General features: G+C 40.0%; 2 protein-coding genes and 1 long non-coding RNA gene across 3 annotated transcripts in view; 1 reads left to right on the top strand and 2 right to left on the bottom strand.

The window, feature by feature from the left end:
* Positions 1 to 21,382, bottom strand: part of LOC306974001 — a 147,681-nt gene that overhangs the window by 39,955 nt on the left and 86,344 nt on the right. Inside the window, exon 2 of the long non-coding RNA XR_013793596.1 lies at positions 9,495 to 9,534. This is a non-coding gene — a long non-coding RNA (uncharacterized lncRNA). The remainder of the gene's footprint in view (positions 1 to 9,494; positions 9,535 to 21,382) is intronic.
* cldn35 (claudin 35) lies at positions 7,792 to 8,514 on the top strand. Its single transcript, XM_079571588.1, has one exon. It carries the CDS (start codon positions 7,814 to 7,816, stop codon positions 8,501 to 8,503), a length of 690 nt encoding a protein of 229 aa, XP_079427714.1. The 5' UTR covers positions 7,792 to 7,813; the 3' UTR covers positions 8,504 to 8,514.
* airim (AFG2 interacting ribosome maturation factor) lies at positions 11,471 to 17,842 on the bottom strand. The gene is made up of 4 exons (XM_079571538.1): positions 17,481 to 17,842; positions 14,253 to 14,426; positions 14,049 to 14,167; positions 11,471 to 11,629 (listed from the first exon to the last, which is right to left on the bottom strand). Exons 1-4 carry the CDS (start codon positions 17,747 to 17,749, stop codon positions 11,589 to 11,591), a joined length of 603 nt encoding a protein of 200 aa, XP_079427664.1. The 5' UTR covers positions 17,750 to 17,842; the 3' UTR covers positions 11,471 to 11,588.

Raw genomic sequence — 21,382 nt, 5'->3', positions numbered from 1 at the left:
AAAAAAGGTGTGAAAATAGCAACAAAACTGAGACGAAAACAATGATGGAAATGTGACAAAAAAGTGATGAAAAAGTGGCAAAAATGTCACAAGAAATTGACAAAAAATCGACCAAAAAAATACAAAAATGTGATAAAAATTTGACAAAAAAATGACAAAAATTTGACAAAAAATGATGGGAAAAAAAGTCTGATGACGTGAGGAAAAAGATCCCCTCGGTTCAGGCGGGAGTTAAGAGGTTAAGGTGAGAAGCTGCAGGTGAAAGCATCGATTTCTCACAATGTTGGAGATGTTTTTCGAGTTTTCTCCTTAACATCAATAACATGAAACTCCTCCTTTTCCCTCCCTGGTCTTTCCCAGGATTAGTCATTCACAAATACCGACATGTTTGGTATCCACACGAAAGACGCTCCATCAGACTCCACACTTTACAGGAGTTTGTTTCAGAGGGATTTTTCAGTATCTAATTCCTGCCTGATTTATTGAGCTTTGAACCGCAATAAACGAGGAATTTTTACAGACTTTTTTTTACTTCACAAGATCCAAAATCCCTCGGGAAAAATCTCCGTTACTGATACATCAACACAATAAAACCACCTCTCCAAAGTCTGTCCATTATTTAGATTTCTTTGCTGAAAAGTGGCGGCCATTTTGATCATTTTGAAGCATAAAACGCCTTATTGTTACATGAAAACATGAACTGACGTAAAACTCGCAATACATTTCCCCCTCACATTCACACCAGTGATCTTCAGTAAAAGTTTCAAATCGATATCTTCACATTTAATTTTTTCGCCTATTCACCTGCAGCGTCTCGCCTTAAACGTACGAAGCTTAGTCGAGGATCTCACAAACTCCTCCCCCAACTCTGAGCTAAACGTGGACACGCCCCCCTTTTTTTTTCCCTCTCGCCGTTTTTTTACAAAGCAATAGTTTCGACCTTTTAAAAACAAACGTAGAAAAAGCTATAATTCTCCTCATCGTGATCTGTCGTCGGTCTGTTTTTCGCGCTCGTAAAATCCTCTAACGTTTTACTTTTGAGTATATTTAGTTTTACTTTTGTTGCTTGTATCAATCAGTGGGTATGTGCATTTTTTGGTGGACTATAGTTCTTTTTTTTTTTTTTGGTTCTTTTGTTTTGTTTTTCCTAGTTTGTTGTAAAATAATATTGCTCGCCTGCATGCCGGAGTATCGTCCTTTTCAAACCGAGACAAAAAGACGGAAAAACTAAAAAAAAAAACTCATTTTTTTTCAAATCTGTATTTATTACGAGGAAAAATAACGCTTTTGTTTGTTTCGGGAGTTTTTAAATGTATCGACTTTAGCGTTTTAGCAATATCTGTCCAAGTATTTTAACCGATCGTGTGAAATTTTTTCTGAAGGTACAAACCAGCGTCTGGATTTTAACCACGGAAAAAGGCGTCTTGTCGGCGGCGACGGTTTCTTCTCGCTCTTTTGCGTCACGGGTTCGCGTCAAAACGAGGTATTTTTCTTCAAATTTTCGAACCCGCAAAAGACCGAGGAAGGAGGCCGCCTTTTCCCCGCCATTTTGCGCCTCTCCCAAGTCGGCCATTTTGGCTCAAACCGTTTGTAACCTTCGACCAGCCGGGGGTTTACCTCTTTTTAAAACCTTTGTAGGAACCATCCGCGTGTCCCCCCTGAAAAAAAAGAAAAAACGCATGAGTTGTTTTGAGAAAATCCCTCTCACTTTGATAATATTTGTATTTTGACATCGTGTATTGTATATTTTTTAAATCTTTTCTTTGGTTTCTTAACATTTTCCGGGGGTTTGGTTTTCCCGCTTCAGTCCGATAGCAATACAGCGTCACGGAGTCCCAAAGTTCGTCCCAAACGTTGTAAACTTTGGGACTTTGTGAGTGGAGCCGGAGTTCTTCCTGGTTGTTTTATTTTTTATTTTTTTTTTGGGGGGGGAGGGGTTAAGGGGGTGGGGTTTGTGGTTTTGGCCCCGCCTCCTGCTGCAGAAGGCCATTCATGTGTTTATTGCTATGATGTGACATGTTCATCCTGTTTTTTTTGTTTTTTTTTAGCCTGCAGGGAATTCTTGTGTTAATGTGCAAAGTAATAAATTGGTATTTTATGCCCATGAGCTGCTTTTCTCTTGTGTTTTTATTTTGTTTCAGATTCAGTTTACCCTTAACTCCCACCTGAACGGATCCCATTTTCTCCAGTTTGGCTTTAAACTAATCAAAAAGCTTCTTGGGGAAAGAAGCACCAAAACAGCCACAAAAAAATGAGAAGAAAACAAGGATGTAAATTCAACAAAAATGTGACAAAAAAATCAACAAAAATGTGACAAAAATTCAACAAAAATGTGACAAAAATTCAACAAAAAAGTGACAAAAATTCAACAAAAATGTGACAAAAATTCAACAAAAATGTCAAAAAAATCAACAAAAAAGTGACAAAAATTCAACAAAAATGTCAAAAAAAAATCAACAAAAAAGTGACAAAAATTCAACAAAAATGTCAAAAAAACTCAACAAAAATGTGACAAAAATAAAACATAAAAAAGGTGAGACAACACAGCAACAACGCAAGGAAAAAGATCGGTTTTGTGGGTCTTAGCTTTCAAATGAGGTGTTACACAGGCCTATAGCCAAAGAGGACAGAGGGCATTCGGTTTAGGCGGGTGGTAAGAGGTTAAAGTGCACGTGACACTGAAACACAGTTAACACGATTATTTTCAAGATTTTTGACATTTTTTGTGATGTTTATAGTTTCACTTTTTTAGGTTCTTTTTGAAAGACACTCGGTAAAAAACAAACATCATCAGAGCCTCTGATGAAGACGGAAGCAGGACCTTTTCTTGTCTAAATTAAAGTGTGATTCATTTGCGATTCATATTAATATATTAATCTCATTAAACCTCTAGTATTATTCCATGTGTGTTCAGTGTACTGTAGGTCACACATACATTTGGCAGGTATATGAATCCGGGTGTAAAGCGTTACTGAAGGAGACGGCGGAAAGTGGTTTCCGGGGCGACCGTTTCCGCAGCAACGGTAAAAGTAAACACGAGGAGGAGGATCTCGTTTCCGATCATGTTTAATGCAGAAAGAGCCTGAAACCACCGACCAAAGGACTTCTCAGTAACGGGTTTCATTATATTTCACTCCACAAATATGAGTTTCTTTAATGTTTCTTCTCACGTCACAATATGTCGCAAAATCAAATTTCATAAGATTTTCTGTCCCTGAATACAGACGTGTTACATAACAGAGATTAAGTTTCAGATTTTCTCCAAATAAATTTCCCTGGGGGGCAAAACATACATGGGGAGTGTGTTGCCCGGGTTCATAAACAAAAGCTCCTAAATAAAAATATGTTGATTGGGAAAATACTCGCCTGGTTTTACGTTTCGTACAAGGGTCTGGACCTTCACAGTTGAGCTCCGTTATCCGGTGGGAGGGGGAACTCAGGTGGGAGGGGGGACTCAGGTGGGAGGGGGGACTCAGGTGGGAGGGGGGACTCAGATGGGAGGGGGACCTCAGGTGGGAGGGGGACTCAGGTGGGAGGGGGGACTCAGGTGGGAGGGGGACTCAGGTGGGAGGGGGGACTCAGGTGGGAGGGGGGACTCAGGTGGGAGGGGGGGACTCAGGTGGGAGGGGGGACTCAGGTGGGAGGGGGGGACTCAGGTGGGAGGGGGACTCAGGTGGGAGGGGGGACTCAGGTGGGAGGGGGGACTCAGGTGGGAGGGGGGGACTCAGGTGGGAGGGGGAACTCCTTTGATTGGATCTGATTTTCACTAAAGTTTGGTCGTGACATATGAAATGCGCCCGAGTGAGTGAAGCAGAGATCTTTTTTTTTTACATATTGGGTATCTATGCCCTACAATAGGGGTGTCCAAACTCCATGAATGATGGAGCGTACAAGTGGCCTTTTTCCGTTTTATTTCCGTAATTAGTGTTTCCACCGTAAGAACTAAAAGCACGTACCGTAATAAATTAATACCATGTCTTACAATGAAGTCCAAAACGTACAATAAATCAGTTCACCTCTTTTCCCCATTCAAACCAGGCGCTAGTGTTTAACAAACACCCGCCATGACAGATTTAAACATTTCCGGTTACAAGAAAGGGAAATGACGCAATCAATTTGGCCGGAATTTCCAAAATAAAATATAAAGTCCTTACATAATAATTAATTATTATTTTTTTTTTAATATTGTTTTATTTTTTTGCTTTAATTGAATATATATGAGATAAATGAATCCATGAATAGAAAGCTCTGATGAAGGCTGTTTTTTTTTTTACTTTAAGCATGTTCAATAAAAAGATAAGATAAGATAAACCTTTATTGATCTCACAAAGGAGAAATTCACTTCAGGGTTTCCCATTAGAACATTAGTTTGTACTAAAAGAAAAAGCTGAACCCTGTGTATATTAACCAGAAACTATTCTTTTCATAGCAGCAGAATAGCCAAAAATAGTTATTATTTATTGCTTTAAATGCACCAGAATGCTAACCTGGCTAACGACAGACTGCTGTGTGCGCTCGAATCATTTGGAACTGCACAGCAGCCTGAGGACCGTGGCCGAAATGTTCGCACAGATTTGGGAAACAATCACAGAACGAGGAGGCACGGCAAGACGATTATTTTTATTATTAAATGTGCTCCTGTCAATCAACAGTGGTTGCGCATGAAACACTCGAGGGTGGGGCCGAGGGGGGTGGGAGGGTTTGGCGCAGTGGCTTATGGGATGGCACATAGCTCCTAATCACCGGTTTGTTAGCACCAGAGGTAACAACTTCCTAACTGACAACCCAATTCGGAAGCTTCTTGTCATGGCGGACGCTGACGCACATCCGGTTTGGCGGAAGAGCTCTCACTAATCTGCTCGTTTCGGACCCAGCCAAGCTCCACGTGAACGCAGCAAGACTGTGATGGAACTTTACCTCAATCTATGTCACTTCCTGTCTGTAAATCCTCCTAAATAAGTCATATTTTCTAAAGCACTGTGACATATGCACTTCCAGCTGCATAAATGGATCTGACTCTACTTCGTCTCCAATAACCTTTGAGCTACTTTTACACAAGAACATCGGCTTCTTCTGCTTCATCTAAAATGTGAGTCGTCAAATGTATGCAGAGGTGTAGAAAGTGTTTGAAATACTTAAACCACTTTCTAAAATACTGAAAACTGAACTCTGGCTCGTCTCTTTTGTCCCCATCGCACCTCCGCAAAACAAAAGCACTGCTCTCTTCTTCACTTTCCATTCATTTTCGCTCCGACAAAACAAAACACTTTTTCCCTCTGACCCGCGCAGAGGCCCCACCGTCCTCCCGAGCTTTGTCCCGCGGGAGCCTCCGTTTCTGACCTCCGAAAAGCATCGCAGACCAGTCCAGGTTTACACAGCGCATCATTATTCCTCACGGCGGGGGGGGAGGGGCGCGATCTCAAGGACCCACTTCAGTCCAGGAACCCATTTTACCGTCGACTCGTCCGTCAGGGGCAACGAGAAACGGGGATTTTCGGCTGCTTTGTCTGAAAAACGCAGAATCCGAGTGTTCTGGATCGAGCCGAGCGTCGACGACGGGAGGATTTTAAAGTGTTGGGCCACTTGTTGAAGATCATTGACGTTTTTAGGCAGATCTGGACACCAAAGACTTCACTGGAGGCGTTGGAGCAAAGATTCTGCTTCGTCTGAGTGAAAGGTTCCTGATAATGGAAGACTTGTAACCCTTTCTGGGGCAAATTTGGAGACGTTTTGTAATAGAAGTAGTGATTTCCATTGAAGACGGATGGATGTGATCAACTATTTTGCCTCTACACATTTCCAAAGGCAGTGAACTTGACAATGTTCTTGAAGAAACAGTTTGGTGGAGAAGATGAAAAGGAATTGATCTGAATATGTTCTTTTTGGATTCATTGGACGTAGAAAGGACACTATGACAAACACTACAAGACTCTTTTGGTCCCAAGTTTATGTGCAATTATTATTTTCAACTCTTAACATCAGCTTTTATCAGCCAAACTCTCACACTTTTCCTGATCGGACCAAGTTTGCTTTGCTTGTTTGAGGACATTTCAGACCAGTTCTGAGGTAAATCTCGCTTGAAATAAGAAAGTAAAATTTCCAATGAGATAAGACCAATTTTCTTTCCCCATTGGCAAAGAAAATGACCTGAAATAAGGACGAAATGTATCGAAACGAGTCAGAAACATCTCAGAACAAGTGAAATAATCTAGGACAAATGCCCAACAACTTCTTAACTAGTCAAAACAACTAAAATGTGGATTATTATGCTCAAATTGAGACGTTTATATTGATCTAGTGAATTACTTTTTGCGGTGTTCCCACTTTCTTTTTGAATAACACTTTGAAAACCTTATTGGTGGATGTTCCTGGATCGTCAATTTGCTAAACCGGGTCTCCACAACGACCCGAACTCGTCCCGTCTTTCTCGTCCCCCGTTCAGTGATCTCCGGCTTCGCTCTGGCCTCTCACGTTACCCAGTTCTGACCCGTTGACGGTAAACCGACACCGGAGCCGCCCGTATCCCTTACACGCCGGGACTCGGCCTCATTCAGGCGAACTCTCGGACCCGACGGGACCCTCCGCGCTCCGACGCATCGCTACGGGACTCTTCAATCATTCATACGCCGAAAAACTCTGAGGCGACGAGCGGGAGAAAGTGCCACGGGCTTCGAGAAGGAAAAAACGTCAAAAAAAATGGATACCGACAAGTTGACGATCGACGGTGAACCTTGAATTTGGATTATTCGGAAACAGGAGTCAGTTTTAAAGACTTTGGAGACTTTCTAACCGAGGAAACCTGCTTCTATCTGCACTTTTTAACCAGGGACTTTGACATTTTCTGACCTTTACGAGAAATCCCATCAATCGCGCATTTTGGGGATTCAACAATCGACCGGTGATGGTTTGATCTAAGAAACAAATCAAGAAATCGTGACCAAAGAACAAACATTTACCATTTGCTCATCTGGAAATCGATTACCTTGCCTGCAAAACCTTCCCAGGTGAGTGTTTGCCTTTTATTTCGCTTTAACAGCTTTGTTTATTCAATTAAAAACGTGTTATTTTGCTTTTCAAGGTGCGACAAAAACACCCCATTTCGACGACTTTGAGGAAAAAGGCTCCGAAGTTGTCGGGACTTTGCAAGAAAAACGAACAGAGCTTTGAAAAAACAAGGACAGAATCTGGGGAAGACTGACCGTCGCCGTCGTTCGTCGCGGATACGGTTTCAGGACATCGAATCTCTTGGCTTGGATTTTCATAATTAATTGAAAACACTTCGCGGCCACACAGAACAAAGAAGAACCGAGCTTTTTGTGCTCGGATGTGCCGACATTTTAGAGATTTTGTAAGATCTTGAAGTTCCACAATGAAAACGTAACCTTTTTCCCGAGTTGAAGAAGGAGAAATTCTGACTTTTTCACTTAAAACTGACCGGATAAGAGTCTCCATGTTTCCAAGGCTAGAAAGTACAATAAGGAATCTATACTAACAAACTTCATGATCTTTCTTACAGTTTGTGCAACAAAAAAGTGACTTTGAGACTTTTGGGAAGCTTTGAAGACTTTTGTTCCATACATTTTGTGTTGGCAAGTTTATTTTTAAAGAAACACATGTAAACTTTAAGAGGACAACAAACAATCGTCTTTGGAGGTTTCGAAGAGTTTGTCCGGCGACGTCAACAATAGTCTATTATTCATAAAGGAAGGGGAGTTGCATTACAAACGGGCTCTTTTGTTTGTCGTCGAAGATAAAACTTTGAACCAGACGTTTCCTCCTCCAAAGCCCTGATTTGGTGGAGCTCCTCGGCAGGATGGTGAACACCGGGATGCAGCTGATCAGCTTCACCTGCGCCGTCACCGGCTGGATCATGGCCATCGCGGTCACGGCTCTGCCCCAGTGGAAAGTCTCCGCCTTCATCGGGCCCAACCTCCTCACCTCCGAGATCAAGTGGGAGGGCATCTGGATGAACTGCGTGTACCAGACCACGGGCCACATGCAGTGCAAAACCTACGACTCCATGCTGGCCCTGCCGCCCGACATCCAGGCCGCCCGCGCCCTCATGTGCCTGGCGATCTTCATGGGCTGGCTCTCGTGCACCGTGTCCTGCTGCGGGATGAAGTGCACCACCTGCGCGGGCGACGACCGGCGGGCGAAGGCCGGGATCGCGCTCTCCGGCGGCGTCTTGTTCATCCTCACCGGGCTCTGCGTGCTCATCCCCGTGTCGTGGACGGCCAACACGGTGGTGCAGGACTTCTACAACCCCAACGTGCCCGTGATGCACAAGCGGGAGCTGGGCCAGGCCATTTATCTGGGCTGGGCGTCCGCCGTCATCCTCATGATCAGCGGCGCCGTCCTGAGCAGCACGTGTCCCGCCATAGAGAAGGGGGCGAGGTACCGGAGGGGCTACATGGGCAGGAGCTTCGCCAACTCGCCGGCGACGATCCAAGACGTGCCCAAACCCATTTCGACCAACAGCGTGCCCCTGAAGGAGTACGTATAGCAGACTTTACAGCGGGGCAAAGGCGAAACACACTTTTTACAGCTTTTTACAATGTTGCTCTCTCATTTAAACCAGACCTAGAGCTGTGTTAAAGGGGGGGTATTATGCAAAATCGACTTTTTCAAGCTTTACATCAAGTTATTATGTCATTCCCTCAGTAAAAACATGGCTGAAGTGTTGCCTTGGCACATTCACGTATTTTTGAGTAATCTGTAAAAACTCTGATGGCGGCCATTTTAGGGATAGGTTTGCCTGAGTCCTCCTAGGAACGCCCCCACCTCCTGGAGACGCCTCCGAGCTTTCGTCACCAGCCGAGTAACCAACCACTGCTCCTCAGAAGAACCCCCTCCCCACTGATGCCACAGACAGCGTGTGGAGGGGGCGTGTCTAAAGGCTCAGAGGTTCTTAAAGAGACAGAGGCCTATTTCAAGACATTCACTACAGCCATTTTGAGAGAGACATTTTATACAAGGCAGTTATTCTAATTTACTGCATTTACAGACCAACAGGAGGTTTGGTCATCATAGTAGTGTGATATAGACTGGTGCTATGTGACTGTAAAAAGCATAATACCCCCTCTTTAACACATCTTTGAGGAATCTTTTAATCTTACCCAGGGGCTCTTCTTATTCTGAGAGGCCTCGTCAAGTCTTGCGTATCCATAATCTTAATCCTTATGGCACTTTGTTAAAAAGGTTTTATGATAAATAAAAAACAAGAGAGTGCAAAGACTGCCGGTGCTTAGGGCTGGGTACCTCTATATCTTTACGGTACTAGTACCGTATACCTTTTCAGATACCTATACTTAAATATTTGTTGTTTATAACCATAAGGCACGGACAGTTGTCCTGGGTTCGATCCCGGGCCAAACGGGGCCTCGTGTTTCCTCCAGGTACTCCGGCTTCCCCCTCCACTAAAACCATGTTTAGGGAAAAGTCCCACTGAGATTAATCTCATTTCCAGGGGGAGTCCTGAGCACCCGGAGGGGAACCTCATGTACATGTTTTTAGTGGTCGGGGAAACCGGAGTACCTGGAGCAAACCTAGACAGACACGGGGAGAACATGCAAACTCTACACAGAAAGGCCCCGTCCAGCTGGGACTTTAAACTGTGACCTTCTTTCTGTGAGGCCCAAAGGCTGCACCTCCATGCCGCCCACAGGCCATATTAGTCCAAGGCTAATACTCCATGTGGCGTGTTTACATGCATGAGCCCATATATGTTCATTAACATGCACTCTCGACCAAACCAACAAAAACCAAGTCATCCTTTAACCCCTTAACTCCCACCTGAACCGAGCACATTTTCTCCAGTTTGGCTTTACCCCAATCCAAAATCTTCAGGAAAAAAGGTGAGAAAAGAGCAACAAAACTGAGAAGAAAACAATGATGGAAATGTGACAAAAAAGTGACGAAAAAATTATGAAAAAGTGGCAAAAATGTCACAAAAAAATGACAAAAATTTGATATATATATTTTTTTTAATGTGACAAAAAAAGACAAAAATTTGACAAAAAAAATGACTAAAAATTGGACAAAAAATGACCAAAAAATGACAAAAAAATTTAAAAAAATGAAATGGATAATAAAAAAGGACACATTTCAAAAAGGTTAAGGTGACTTAGTAAACACACTCCCTTCAGAATTCAGCAGTTCAGTGACTGAGGGGACAAAAGAGTTGGAGAAACCATTTGTTTTCCGAAAAGGTGCATTACCCCCTTAATTCCCACCTGAACCGAGCACATTTTCTCCAGTTTGGCTTTACCCCGGTCCAAAAGCTTCTGGGAAAAGGTGTGAAAATAGAGACAGAACTGAGACGAAAACAATGATGGAAATGTGAAAAAAAAGTGAGAAAACGTTGACAAAAAAGTGACGAAAAATGGATGAAAAAGTGGCAAAAATGTCACAAGAAATTGACAAAAAAATTACAAAAAATTGATAAAAAATTGATGATTTTTTTTTTTAATGTGACAAAAAATGACACAAAAAAATTACAAAAAACTGATGAAAAATGGATGAAAAAATGACAAAAATGTGACAAAAAATAACAAAAAATGGATGAAAAAAATTTAAAAATGTGACAAAAAATTACCAAAAAAATACAAAAATGACAAAAATTTGACCCAAAAAATTGACAAAAAATGTGACAAAAATGTGATGAAAAAATGGATGAAAAAAATGACAAAAATGTGACAAAAAATGAGTTGAATGCCCAACAAAAAAATGATGGAGAAAAAAATCTGATGACGTGAGGAAAAAGATCCTCTCGGTTCAGGCGGGAGTGAAGAGGTTAATGTTGTCCCTGAACCAACGTCAAAACTTGCCTTTAAAACGCATCAAACCTTGGTCTCTAAAGACGTATTTATTTTGTCAGTACCTGCTGTCGATACTTTTACCTTTTCCCATACCAGTATTACATGATCCTTTTTTCCGATAACATCCTGATATCGTTTAACGGTGCCTAGCCCTACATTGTGAAGTATAAACATCGCTATAGCTTCACTACAGCCACACGGTCTATATTGTACTTCATTTTTCTCTTTATCAAAAGCGAGAGGAGGGGGTGGGAGGAGCTGAAAAATCAGGAAGTGAAACTACAGCATATATATTGTAGATGTTTTTCACTAGTCGGATAATACCTCCTGTTTTACTCTTAGTTTCTGTTTACATGGACATTTCACAACTGGTCTTACTCCACACGTAAAATGCACAATACTTTGTTTATATGTTATTTATTCATTGACTTATTTATTCCATATATGATCATAAAGTAGATTTTTAGTATTGAACGAGCATCACGCGCCTGAACAAAGTCATTGCAGCACATTGTGACTCCTTAGTGGCTTTCATGATGGCACATGTCGTGGTTTTGCAGTGTTGTTATTTGAAAGTTTGTATCATCAGTTTGTCTGATTTATAAATCGCTGCAATAAAATGGTTTGTTAAAGTCAATCGTGTGGCTTTCTATAAATACATCCGAGTTCTGAAGCTGCAGTTTCACAAGTTCATCTCCAAAGCTAAAGTCTCTTTCCCAGTCCGTTTCTCGTTTGACGATAGTGATCGATCAAAAGTCCGATTTCTTCTTTTCACTGAGACTCCATAAAGAAGGAAACTCTGCACAGCGCGTCTGGAAGAGAAGAGGTGGACTGTTTATGCATCATAGTAATAATTCAAATACTGATCAACCAAACAAACCAAAACATCCCTGAAGTAAATGTTTCATGCAAAGTTTCTGGTGCCTTTAGTCATAGAAGTTTTGCAAATGATGTCGAGCCGAGCGACAGGAGCCAAACGAGTGCGACCTCAGATCTACAAAAACTGTAGAGGAAACGATCCTTCGAACTCATCTCTATTTTCTTTTCATTTAACTTTTTTACTGTTGTGCTTTATCTAACATCCATTTTCAAGCATAATGATGGAAAATATCTGGAAAAAGTCCACTCAGTTTGCTGCTATTTCAGTTTTATTTAAATGTGCAGACCCTCCATTGGTGTAAAGTACACACATCAGTTAAAGCCATGACAAGTATTTCATTCATCTGTACAATTAGAAACTAATGAAGAGGTCGAACACAGATGGACTTCCCTGAGTTCGACCAGTGGATGTGATATTTTAACACACTGAGGCCGCACTGTTTTGGGGAATTAGCTGTAGAGCACCAACAATCCTGACCATTTGTTATGATATTTGTAGCACCACAGTGTATTCTATGTTTTAGCTATGGACACATGATGTGGCTCGTTCTAAAGGTGAGACTCTCAGCTCTCCGTAGGTGAAAACAGTTTAATTCCACGTGTCTCGGTTCCTGAGAAATCTCTCTTTTTTCTACAAACGGAGTTAACGGGGGTTTTATGAAACACTCCTTTCTGATTAAGTCCTCTCTCCTCCTCTCTCTCCTCTTTTTTCATTGACTAAAGTCACTAAATCTGCCAGACTACGGGACTATTTTGTGTGGGTTATTAGCCGGTCACTGAAGGCTGGTCTCAGAGCGAGTCATTCTCCGCAGCTATTACGAGGATCTCAGTCAGGCTCAACGACACAACATCAGCACAGAATCACAACACAACAGGACTAACCCGGAAACACTTTTCCCTGGAAGGAAACACCGATATGCGGCACTCGTGGGCAGGAGTTATTTACCTTTTACAAGGTTTAACCTGAAGCTAAAGCTAGCTAGCTCAACCAGCTCACCTGTTTATGGAAACAGCTGCGGTGGAGTCGCTCACACCTGGGCCCAACTCAAACTTTTATGTTTGACTTTACTAATCCAGACAAATATGCTTCAATGCAGGATCATTTTATGTACGCCTGAAAATGATGAATAGCCTTAACCGTTTTCAATAGAAATGTAAAGCTCATATGTTATTAACAGTAGCTAACCTAGCTGCTCACTCTCCTCTACAAACATTTAGCAAACGTTTTGTTTTGGCCAAAAACGTTGAAATTAACACAAAATCCATCTCATACGTTCCTGTCAGTCACTAATTACGCCTTTATCTGATTCAGCTGTGTCATGCGTTGCTATGGCGACGCCACAGCGGAGTGATATCCCAGTGATTTAACTACCGGACTACGTGTGCGGTTATACCAAAACAATGCACCAGCCAATCAGAATCCAGTATCACCCAGACCATGGTGTAAAAATATATATGAAATGTCCGGATGTGACTTTTCCCAATCACACGTCATTTATAGATTTCGAGCGCACTGATTTATGTCTAGGATGTAATAATTTTGTGTTTTTAAATTGTTTTGTCTGTGAAGCACTTCGGTCTTCCTGGTGTGCTCTATATACATGAACTTTGATTGATTGATTGATTGATGTGTGTGGTTTGTATGTTCTACAGGAGAGGAACCTGCTGAAAAAACTATTTTACTGAGCCAGGCCCAGTTAAAAAGTCCTTTGTAAAGCTTTCCTGGTAGTAAATAAATAAAATGAAAACTTTTATTCTTTGAAAATCCCTCTCTGTCCCTCTTTTAACATTATTTTCAATTATTTTCAATGGCTAATCAGCCTCGAAGTGGCAACCTGTTATGTTGTTATTTAACCTCTTAACTCCCGCCTGAACCGAGAGGATCTTTTTCCTCACGTCATCAGATTTTTTTTCCATCATTTTTTTGTTGGGTATTTAACTCATTTTTGTCATTTTTTTGTCATTTTTTGTCTCATTTTTGAATCAATAAAAATAAAAAGAAAAAAAAGTCACATTTTTGTAATTTTCAAAAATGTGTCAAATTTTTATCACATTTTTGTGACATTTTTGCCACTTTTTCATCAATTTTTCGTCACTTTTTGTCAATGTTTTCTCACTTTTTTGTCACATTTCCATCATTGTTTTCGTCTCAGTTTTGTTGCTATTTTCACACCTTTTTTCCAGAAGCTTTTGGATTGGGGTAAAGCCAAACTGGAGAAAATGTGCTCGGTTCAGGTGGGAGTCAAGGGGTTAAGCTGATTTTAGTTTCGACACTCGGTCCATTGAAGGTTCTGGTTAGACTGAAAAGATAAAATGTGCATAACCTCTGATTGTATAATATTTTAAACACACCAGAGATTCTGACTTCTTCTTGAGGAGAATCCAGGGCTCTCCATCTTCCAGGAGCCGACTCCATCTGAGCAAAGTCGTCCGGTCTCAGGGTCAACAGCAGAGCCTTCCTCTTCACAAATCTGAGCCAACGTTAAGAACAAACCAACAAAGGTCAAGAAGCCACAGACGGAACCACATTATGAGGAAACAGTTCGGTGAGGATACTGTTGTCTGTAGTGTCGGTCGGCGTCCTGGAGCCACTGCATCATGTCGGCCACAGAAGGAGCTGAGGTCGATCGTTCTGTTAAAACGGCCAAGTCCAGAGAAAACTGCTCCTGGATCTGAAGCGCTGAGGTCACCTGAGAGCTGATGGCGTCCCGCACCGACTGCAGGCACGAGCTGAGGAGAGAAGAGAAATAATACCATTTAACCTAGGGCTGTGCAATTAATCGAAATTCGATTACGATTTCGATTACAACAGTAAACGATTACAAAATTAGCATAATCGCAAAAAAAACGATTATAATTTATTTTTTTCAATTTTTCAATATGTTTTTTTAAATGTTTTTTTCCAAATTTTTAATTTTTGGATTTTTGTCTTTTTTCTGCTGGATTTTTGTCTTTTTTTTTATGGATTTTTGTCACTTTTTTAATGGATTTTTGTCACTTTTTAATGGATTTTTGTCACTTTTTTATGGATTTTTGTCATTTTTTAATGGATTTTTGTCACTTTTTTGATGGATTTTTGTCACTTTTTTAATGGATTTTTGTCACTTTTTTATGGATTTTTGTCACTTTTTTATGGATTTTTGTCATTTTTTAATGGATTTTTGTCATTTTTTTTGATGGATTTTTGTCACTTTTTTAATGGATTTTTGTCACTTTTTTTATGGATTTTGTCACTTTTTTAATGGATTTTGTCACTTTTTTTATGGATTTTTGTCACTTTTTTAATGGATTTTTGTCACTTTTTTTGCTGGATTTTTGTCATTTTTTGGATGGATTTTTGTCTTTTTTTGCTGGATTTTTGTCACTTTTTTGCTGGTTTTTTGTCTTTTTTTTAATGGATTTTTGTCACTTTTTTAATGGATTTTTGTCACTTTTTTGCTGGATTTTTGTCTTTTTTAATGGATTTTTGTCACTTTTTTGCTGGATTTTGTCACTTTTTTAATGGATTTTGTCACTTTTTTTATGGATTTTTGTCACTTTTTTTTATGGATTTTTGTCACTTTTTTAATGGATTTTTGTCACTTTTTTGCTGGATTTTTGTCACTTTTTTGCTGGATTTTTGTCACTTTTTTGCTGGATTTTTGTCATTTTTTGGATGGATTTTTGTCTTTTTTTAATGGATTTTTGTCACTTTTTTGCTGGATTTTTGTCACTTTTTTAATGGATTTTTGTCACTTTTTTTGCTGGATTTTTGTCATTTTTTGGATGGATTTTTGTCTTTTTTTGCTGGATTTTTGTCACTTTTTTGCTGGTTTTTTGTCTTTTTTTTAATGGATTTTTGACACTTTTTTAATGGATTTTTGTCACTTTTTTGCTGGATTTTTGTCTTTTTTAATGGATTTTTGTCACTTTTTTGCTGGATTTTGTCACTTTTTTAATGGATTTTGTCACTTTTTTTATGGATTTTTGTCACTTTTTTTTATGGATTTTTGTCACTTTTTTAATGGATTTTTGTCACTTTTTTGCTGGATTTTTGTCACTTTTTTGCTGGATTTTTGTCACTTTTTTGCTGGATTTTTGTCATTTTTTGGATGGATTTTTGTCTTTTTTTGCTGGATTTTTGTCACTTTTTTGCTGTTTTTTTGTCTTTTTTTTAATGGATTTTTGTCACTTTTTTAATGAATTTTTGTCACTTTTTTGCTGTTTTTTTTTTAAAGGCAACAAATAATCGTTTGAATAATCGTGATTTCAATTATGACAAAAATAATCGTGATTATTATTTTTTCAATAATCGAGCAGCCCTAATTTAACCTAACACATAAAAAGCCTCATGTAGCTGAAGGAAGTGAGACCAATGTAATACAGCTGTGCTCCTTCCTACAAGTCAATTCATTTACAGCTTTAACCTCTTACGCCCCACTTCACCCAAACCTAAAAGCTTCTGGGCTGGAGATTACAGCCGAGAGGCCAGAGTAACGCCTCATTTGAAAGCTAAGACCTACACAACGGATGCTAGCTTATGTCACGTTTTCACAACTGTTTTTCATGTACATTTTGTAAGTGTTTTTGTCGTGTTCTTGTAGTTTTTTTGTCACTTGCTCTTTCTTGTTGATTTTGGGAAATGGTTTGTTGCGTTTTCGTCTTTCTGATCGTTTTAGTCATGTTTTTTTGTTGTCTGATCCTTTTACGTCACTTTTTTTTTAAATCACGTTATTGTTGCTTTTCCAGCACATTTCCCTTTGCTTTTAGCTTTGGGTAAAGCCAAACTGGAGAAAATGTGCTCAGTTCATGTGGGGGTTATTAACCTCTTAACTTCCGCCTGAACCGAGAGGATCTTTTTTCTCACGTCATCAGATTTTTTTTCCATAATTTTTTTGTTGGGTATTCAACTAATTTTTGCAACTTTTTTGTCTTTTTTTTGGTCACATTTTTGTTATTTTTTCATCATTTTTTGCCTTTTTTTTGGTCAATTTTTTATCACATTTTTTGACTTTTTTTTTGGTCGATTTTTTTCCATAATTATTTTTTTGGGGGGTATTCAACTAATTTTTGCAACTTTTTTGTCATTTTTTTTATCACATTTTTGTCATTTTTTGTCACATTTTTGTTATTTTTCATACTTTTTTGCCTTTTTTTTGTCAATTTTTTTTATCACATTTTTGTCACATTTTTTGTCATATTTTTATATATTTTTTCATCAATTTTTTGACTTTTTTTGTCGATTTTTATCACATTTTTGTCATTTTTTAGTCAATTTTTCGACCTTTTTTTGTCAATTTTTTATCACATTTTTTGTCTTTTTTTTTGTCATTTTTTAATTTTTTCATCAATTTTTTTGACTTTTTTTGTCAATTTTTTATCACATTTTTGTCACATTTTTGTCATTTTTTTGGTCATTTTTTCGTACATTTTTTGTCAATTTCTTGTGACATTTTTGCAACTTTTTCATCAATTTTTCATCACTTTTTTGTCAATGTTTTCTCACTTTTTTGTCACATTTCCATCATTGTTTTCGTCTCAGTTTTGGCTTTTGGACTGGGGTAAAGCCAAACTGGAGAAAATGTGCTCAGTTCATGTGGGGGTTAAGAGATTAACACCAAAACTCAAACATTTCTTTTTTTAATGCTAATAATGCTTTAGCTTGAAGTCACAGCTTATTCCAAAACAGTCGAAAACAATTATTCCACACAAGTATTTCTTGATTTAAGTCATGTAAATATACCTTATTTTTTCATGCACTACAGTAAGAGTGATGTAAGGTTTGATGGCGGATTAGTTACTCACAGTTTCTCGTTGAGTTTATCCATAACTGTGTCCGTGGCGTGGTGCAGTTTGAACCTCAGCTTTTCCTCCAGATCTGGGAACACTTGGAGCGGTGTTTTGGACAGATCCACTTTCGACAGCGCGATAAACTGCTGCGCTAAGTTTCCCAAAGACACCATGAGCGGAGCGAACTCCTCCAGCACCGTCCGCCACGTCGTCTGGTTCTTTTCAACGCACTGGAAAGCTTTACGTACCGCCTGCTGCAACTGCGTCAACCCTGTTTGTGACATTTTAGCCGTTCGTTTCGGAGCGAGAGACAAATTCCCATCGGTTCGATCAGTTTTCTCTCATTTCCTTCCATTCCACGCCGCTGCCATGTTGCGCAAGCTCCACTTCCGCATCACTTCCGTAAACAGTGTGGTTCGGTGATGTGATTGGTCAGTTAAAATGCGGTTAAAAAAGAGGTAAATAAAGTTAAATATTGTTTAAAAATATTATTATTGACTTCAAGATTAATGTTTTAACAATGTTTACAATGTTATTTTTTTATGTGCGGCAAAAAAAAAGATATATATTTTTTAATTCAAATCAACTGACATAACTGACATAGCGCTTGATAACTTACCGTCGGTAGCCACATGATAAACATAAACATATATATTTTTTAATCAACCTCCTAAACCCCGCCCTAACCGAGTCCATTTCCTCCAGTTCAGCTTTACCCAAATCTAAAAGCTTCTCTGCTGGAGTTTAAAGCCAGGCCAGTGTCACGCCTCATTTGAAAGCTAAGACCTACAAAACTGATCAAAGATTTACATTTTTTTGGTTCATTATTGTCGCCTGTTTTGTTGCCTTTTTGTTCTGTTTTTGACACTTTTTGTTGCGTTCTTGTTGCTTTGTCGGAACTTTTTGCTGCCTGTTTTTCATCTGTTTGGCTGCGTTTTCATGCTCATTTACGTCTCGTTTTTGTTGCTATTTTTTTTTTTTCATGAACTTTTTAGATTTGGGTAAAGTCCAACCATAAACATATTAATCAAACTGGAGAAAATATGCTCAGTTCAGACGGGTTTTTAAAAAAAAATATTTTTGTAGAAAACCACAACCGAACAATAACCGTTAAAAAATGGATACATTTAATTATATTTTTCTTATTTTACAGTAACTTATAAAAGGTGCATTATGAAATTTTTTATCTAATATTTGACCTTTCAGTCAAGGCCTGGGAACCCAGGGTGCTGAGTGTGCTGCAGCACCCCTGGTGGGTAATTTGTGTATTGCAAGCAATATTATTAAAGGGGGGTATTATGCAAAATCGACTTTTTCAAGCTTTCCATCATGTTATTATGTCATTCCCTCATTAAAAACATGCCTGAAGTGTTGCCTTGGCACATTCACGTATTTTTGAGTAATCTGTAAAAACTCTGATGGCGGCCATTTTAGGGATAGGTTTGCCTGAGTCCTCCTAGGAACGCCCCCACCTCCTGGAGACGCCTCCGAGCTTTCGTCACCAGCCGAGTAACCAACCACTGCTCCTCAGCAGAGCCCCCTCCCCACTGATGCCACAGACAGCGTGTGGAGGGGGCGTGTCCGAAAGAGTCAGAGGTTCTTAAAGAGACAGAGGCCTATTTCAAGACATTCACTACAGCCATTTTGAGAGAGACATTTTATACAAGGCAGTTATTCTAATTTACTGCATTTACAGACCAACAGAAGGTTTGTCATCATTGTAGTGTGATATAGACTGGTGCTATGGGACTGAAAAAAGCATAATATTCCCTCTTTAATATAGAAGCTGCAGTTACGTGTAAGACCTGAGGTGGCAGTAGTGAGTATAACATGACCGACTTGCATCTAGTCTCTTTAACTTTGACATCATATTTTCATGTAGTTTTAGTCTTCTGATTAAAATGTCACTTCATTTTAATCAAATCAAGAATTCTCTTTGATTTGACTTTTTATCGACTGAAAGAATTTAGTCAACTTTGCATTTATAATATGAATTCTGATCATATTTAATGAGGGTTTTCTGCTTGATGTCTGTTCTCCACATGAACAAAGCTCAGAGCTCTTCCTTTGGCGCTGGATTGAAATGATGCTTTTACTTTATTTCAAAGTGTTTCAATGAGCGACACCAATAACTACAAATGTAAAATATCGGCTGAACGTTTATAGTCATGTTTGAGCAGCACAGATGTAAAAACACGGTTGACAGAAGCAAAGTAAAAGCCCTGACGTTTCGGAGTTCAGAGATGAGTCTGTTTGTGACTTTTTCCCTGTGTTCTGTTGTAGGATGTGCTGAACGGCTCTGACCACCAGGCGGTGCTGTTCCTGGGAAACCTGGTCCAGGGCACGTACAGCTTCACCCTGACCGTGACCGACTCCAAAGGACAGACGGATAAAACCCGCGGCTCCGTCACCGTCAGGCCCGGTAAAAAACCCACGCCTGAACCCAGCACTTTGTCCAGTTTGGCTTTACCCAAATCTAAAACATTGCACTGAGCTTAAACGCTGCATTAGAATTCACCAACTCGGTTTATTTGGATCAAGAGCAGAAACCGTATCTGCTCTTGTGATGTAGTTTTGGTGCGAAACAAAACTAAAGAGATGAAGTTTTTATATTGTTTTATTTACAAAAGGAACAAAACAATGAACAAAAGTCGAACAATGAGCTTCAACACACGCAGAACATTCAGATTTTAATCAAACATATTTACAGTCATTTCTAAAGCAACAAATGTCTTAAGGAAATAAAAATAAAAACTATTTTCAGTGTTAAGTCGATTCAAACAACAGAAGTATCTGCTTCACAAGGCAATGGAAAAATAATGACCTCACTCATGTACATTTAGAACAACATTGAAAAACGATTAAAAGTCAGCAGTGAGTTTTCCTGTGTTTTCTGAGGGAGTCTTTACTGAAAAATCTTTTCTCACAAACGGGACAACTGTAGGGCCTCTCCCCTGTGTGTTTTCTTCTGTGTACATCAAGATCTCGCTTTCGGGTAAAGGTTTTATTACAGATTGTGCAGCCGTGTGGTTTCTCCCCTGTGTGTGTTCTTCTATGTGTCGTGAGGTTATAGAGCTGTGCAAATTTCATCTCACAGACCTGACAGATGTAAGGTTTCTCCCCTGTGTGTGTTCTTCTATGACTAACTAGATGAGACTTCTGGGCAAATGTTTTCTGGCAGGTTAAACAGCTGTAAGGCTTCTCTCCTGTGTGCACTCTAATGTGTGTTGTTAAATCATGTTTATCTCTAAATCTCTTATCACAAACGTGACAGCGGTGCTTCTTCTTCTCTTCTCCTCCGTCGTCGACCGTCGCGCTCGTCTCTGGGTCAGACTTGTTTTGGGCGGAGACTTTGGTGCTTCTGTCTCTGCTCTGGACCTGGTGGTGGTGATTTTCTCCCTCAGCCTCTGTCTCCATCTGTGCGTCTGAGCGGCTGAATGGAGGTTCCCAGTCGTCATCGTGGTCAGAGTCAGACGAGTGCTCGGTGTGTCCCTCCGTCTCTGAGTGGAAATGTGGCTCTGAGCTGATGTTCCCGCGCTCAGTTTGTCTCTGTGGAAGCGGGGAGGGCTCTTCTCTCTTCACGCTCACAGCACTGGACTCTGGGAAACACCTGAAACATGATGTAGATATAAATAAACTTTAAAATAATGTGACTTAGACGTGTGTGAAAGTGTTGGAGCCTACACTGGCAGCTCTTCCTCCTCTGGCTCCTCTTTAATCCTCGTTGGGGGCGTCTGGACCCTCGCTCTGACCAGTACGACTCTCGGGCTCAGTATCTGCTCCAGGAGCCGCTGTTTCCTCTTGTTCTCGTCCTCGGAGCGACGTAGTTCCTCCTCGCACTCCGCTCTCGTCCTTTCAAACAGCGCACGTGTCTCTCCAGCCGCCGCAGCCAGACGCTCATTCACAAAAGCTCTGAA

The sequence above is a fragment of the Gobius niger genome, assembly GCF_951799975.1.
Source record: "Gobius niger genome assembly, chromosome: 14".
Classification (NCBI taxonomy): domain Eukaryota; kingdom Metazoa; phylum Chordata; class Actinopteri; order Gobiiformes; family Gobiidae; genus Gobius; species Gobius niger.
The sequence above is the reverse complement of the archived record's forward strand: the minus strand, read 5'-3'. Positions and strand labels throughout refer to the sequence as shown.

What these genes read in the sequence shown, in the direction of transcription:
- cldn35 (XM_079571588.1), top strand. Translation starts at nt 7,814, where the DNA reads ATGGTGAACACCGGGATGCAGCTGATCAGCTTCACCTGCGCCGTCACC.
- airim (XM_079571538.1), bottom strand. Translation starts at nt 17,749, where the DNA reads ATGTCACAAACAGGGTTGACGCAGTTGCAGCAGGCGGTACGTAAAGCT. An exon ending in GACCGACACTACAGACAACA is followed by an intron (nt 14,168 to 14,252) that starts GTATCCTCACCG and finishes ACGTTGGCTCAG; the next exon opens with ATTTGTGAAGAGGAAGGCTC. An exon ending in AGAAGAAGTCAGAATCTCTG is followed by an intron (nt 11,630 to 14,048) that starts GTGTGTTTAAAA and finishes CTTCTCTTCCAG; the next exon opens with ACGCGCTGTGCAGAGTTTCC.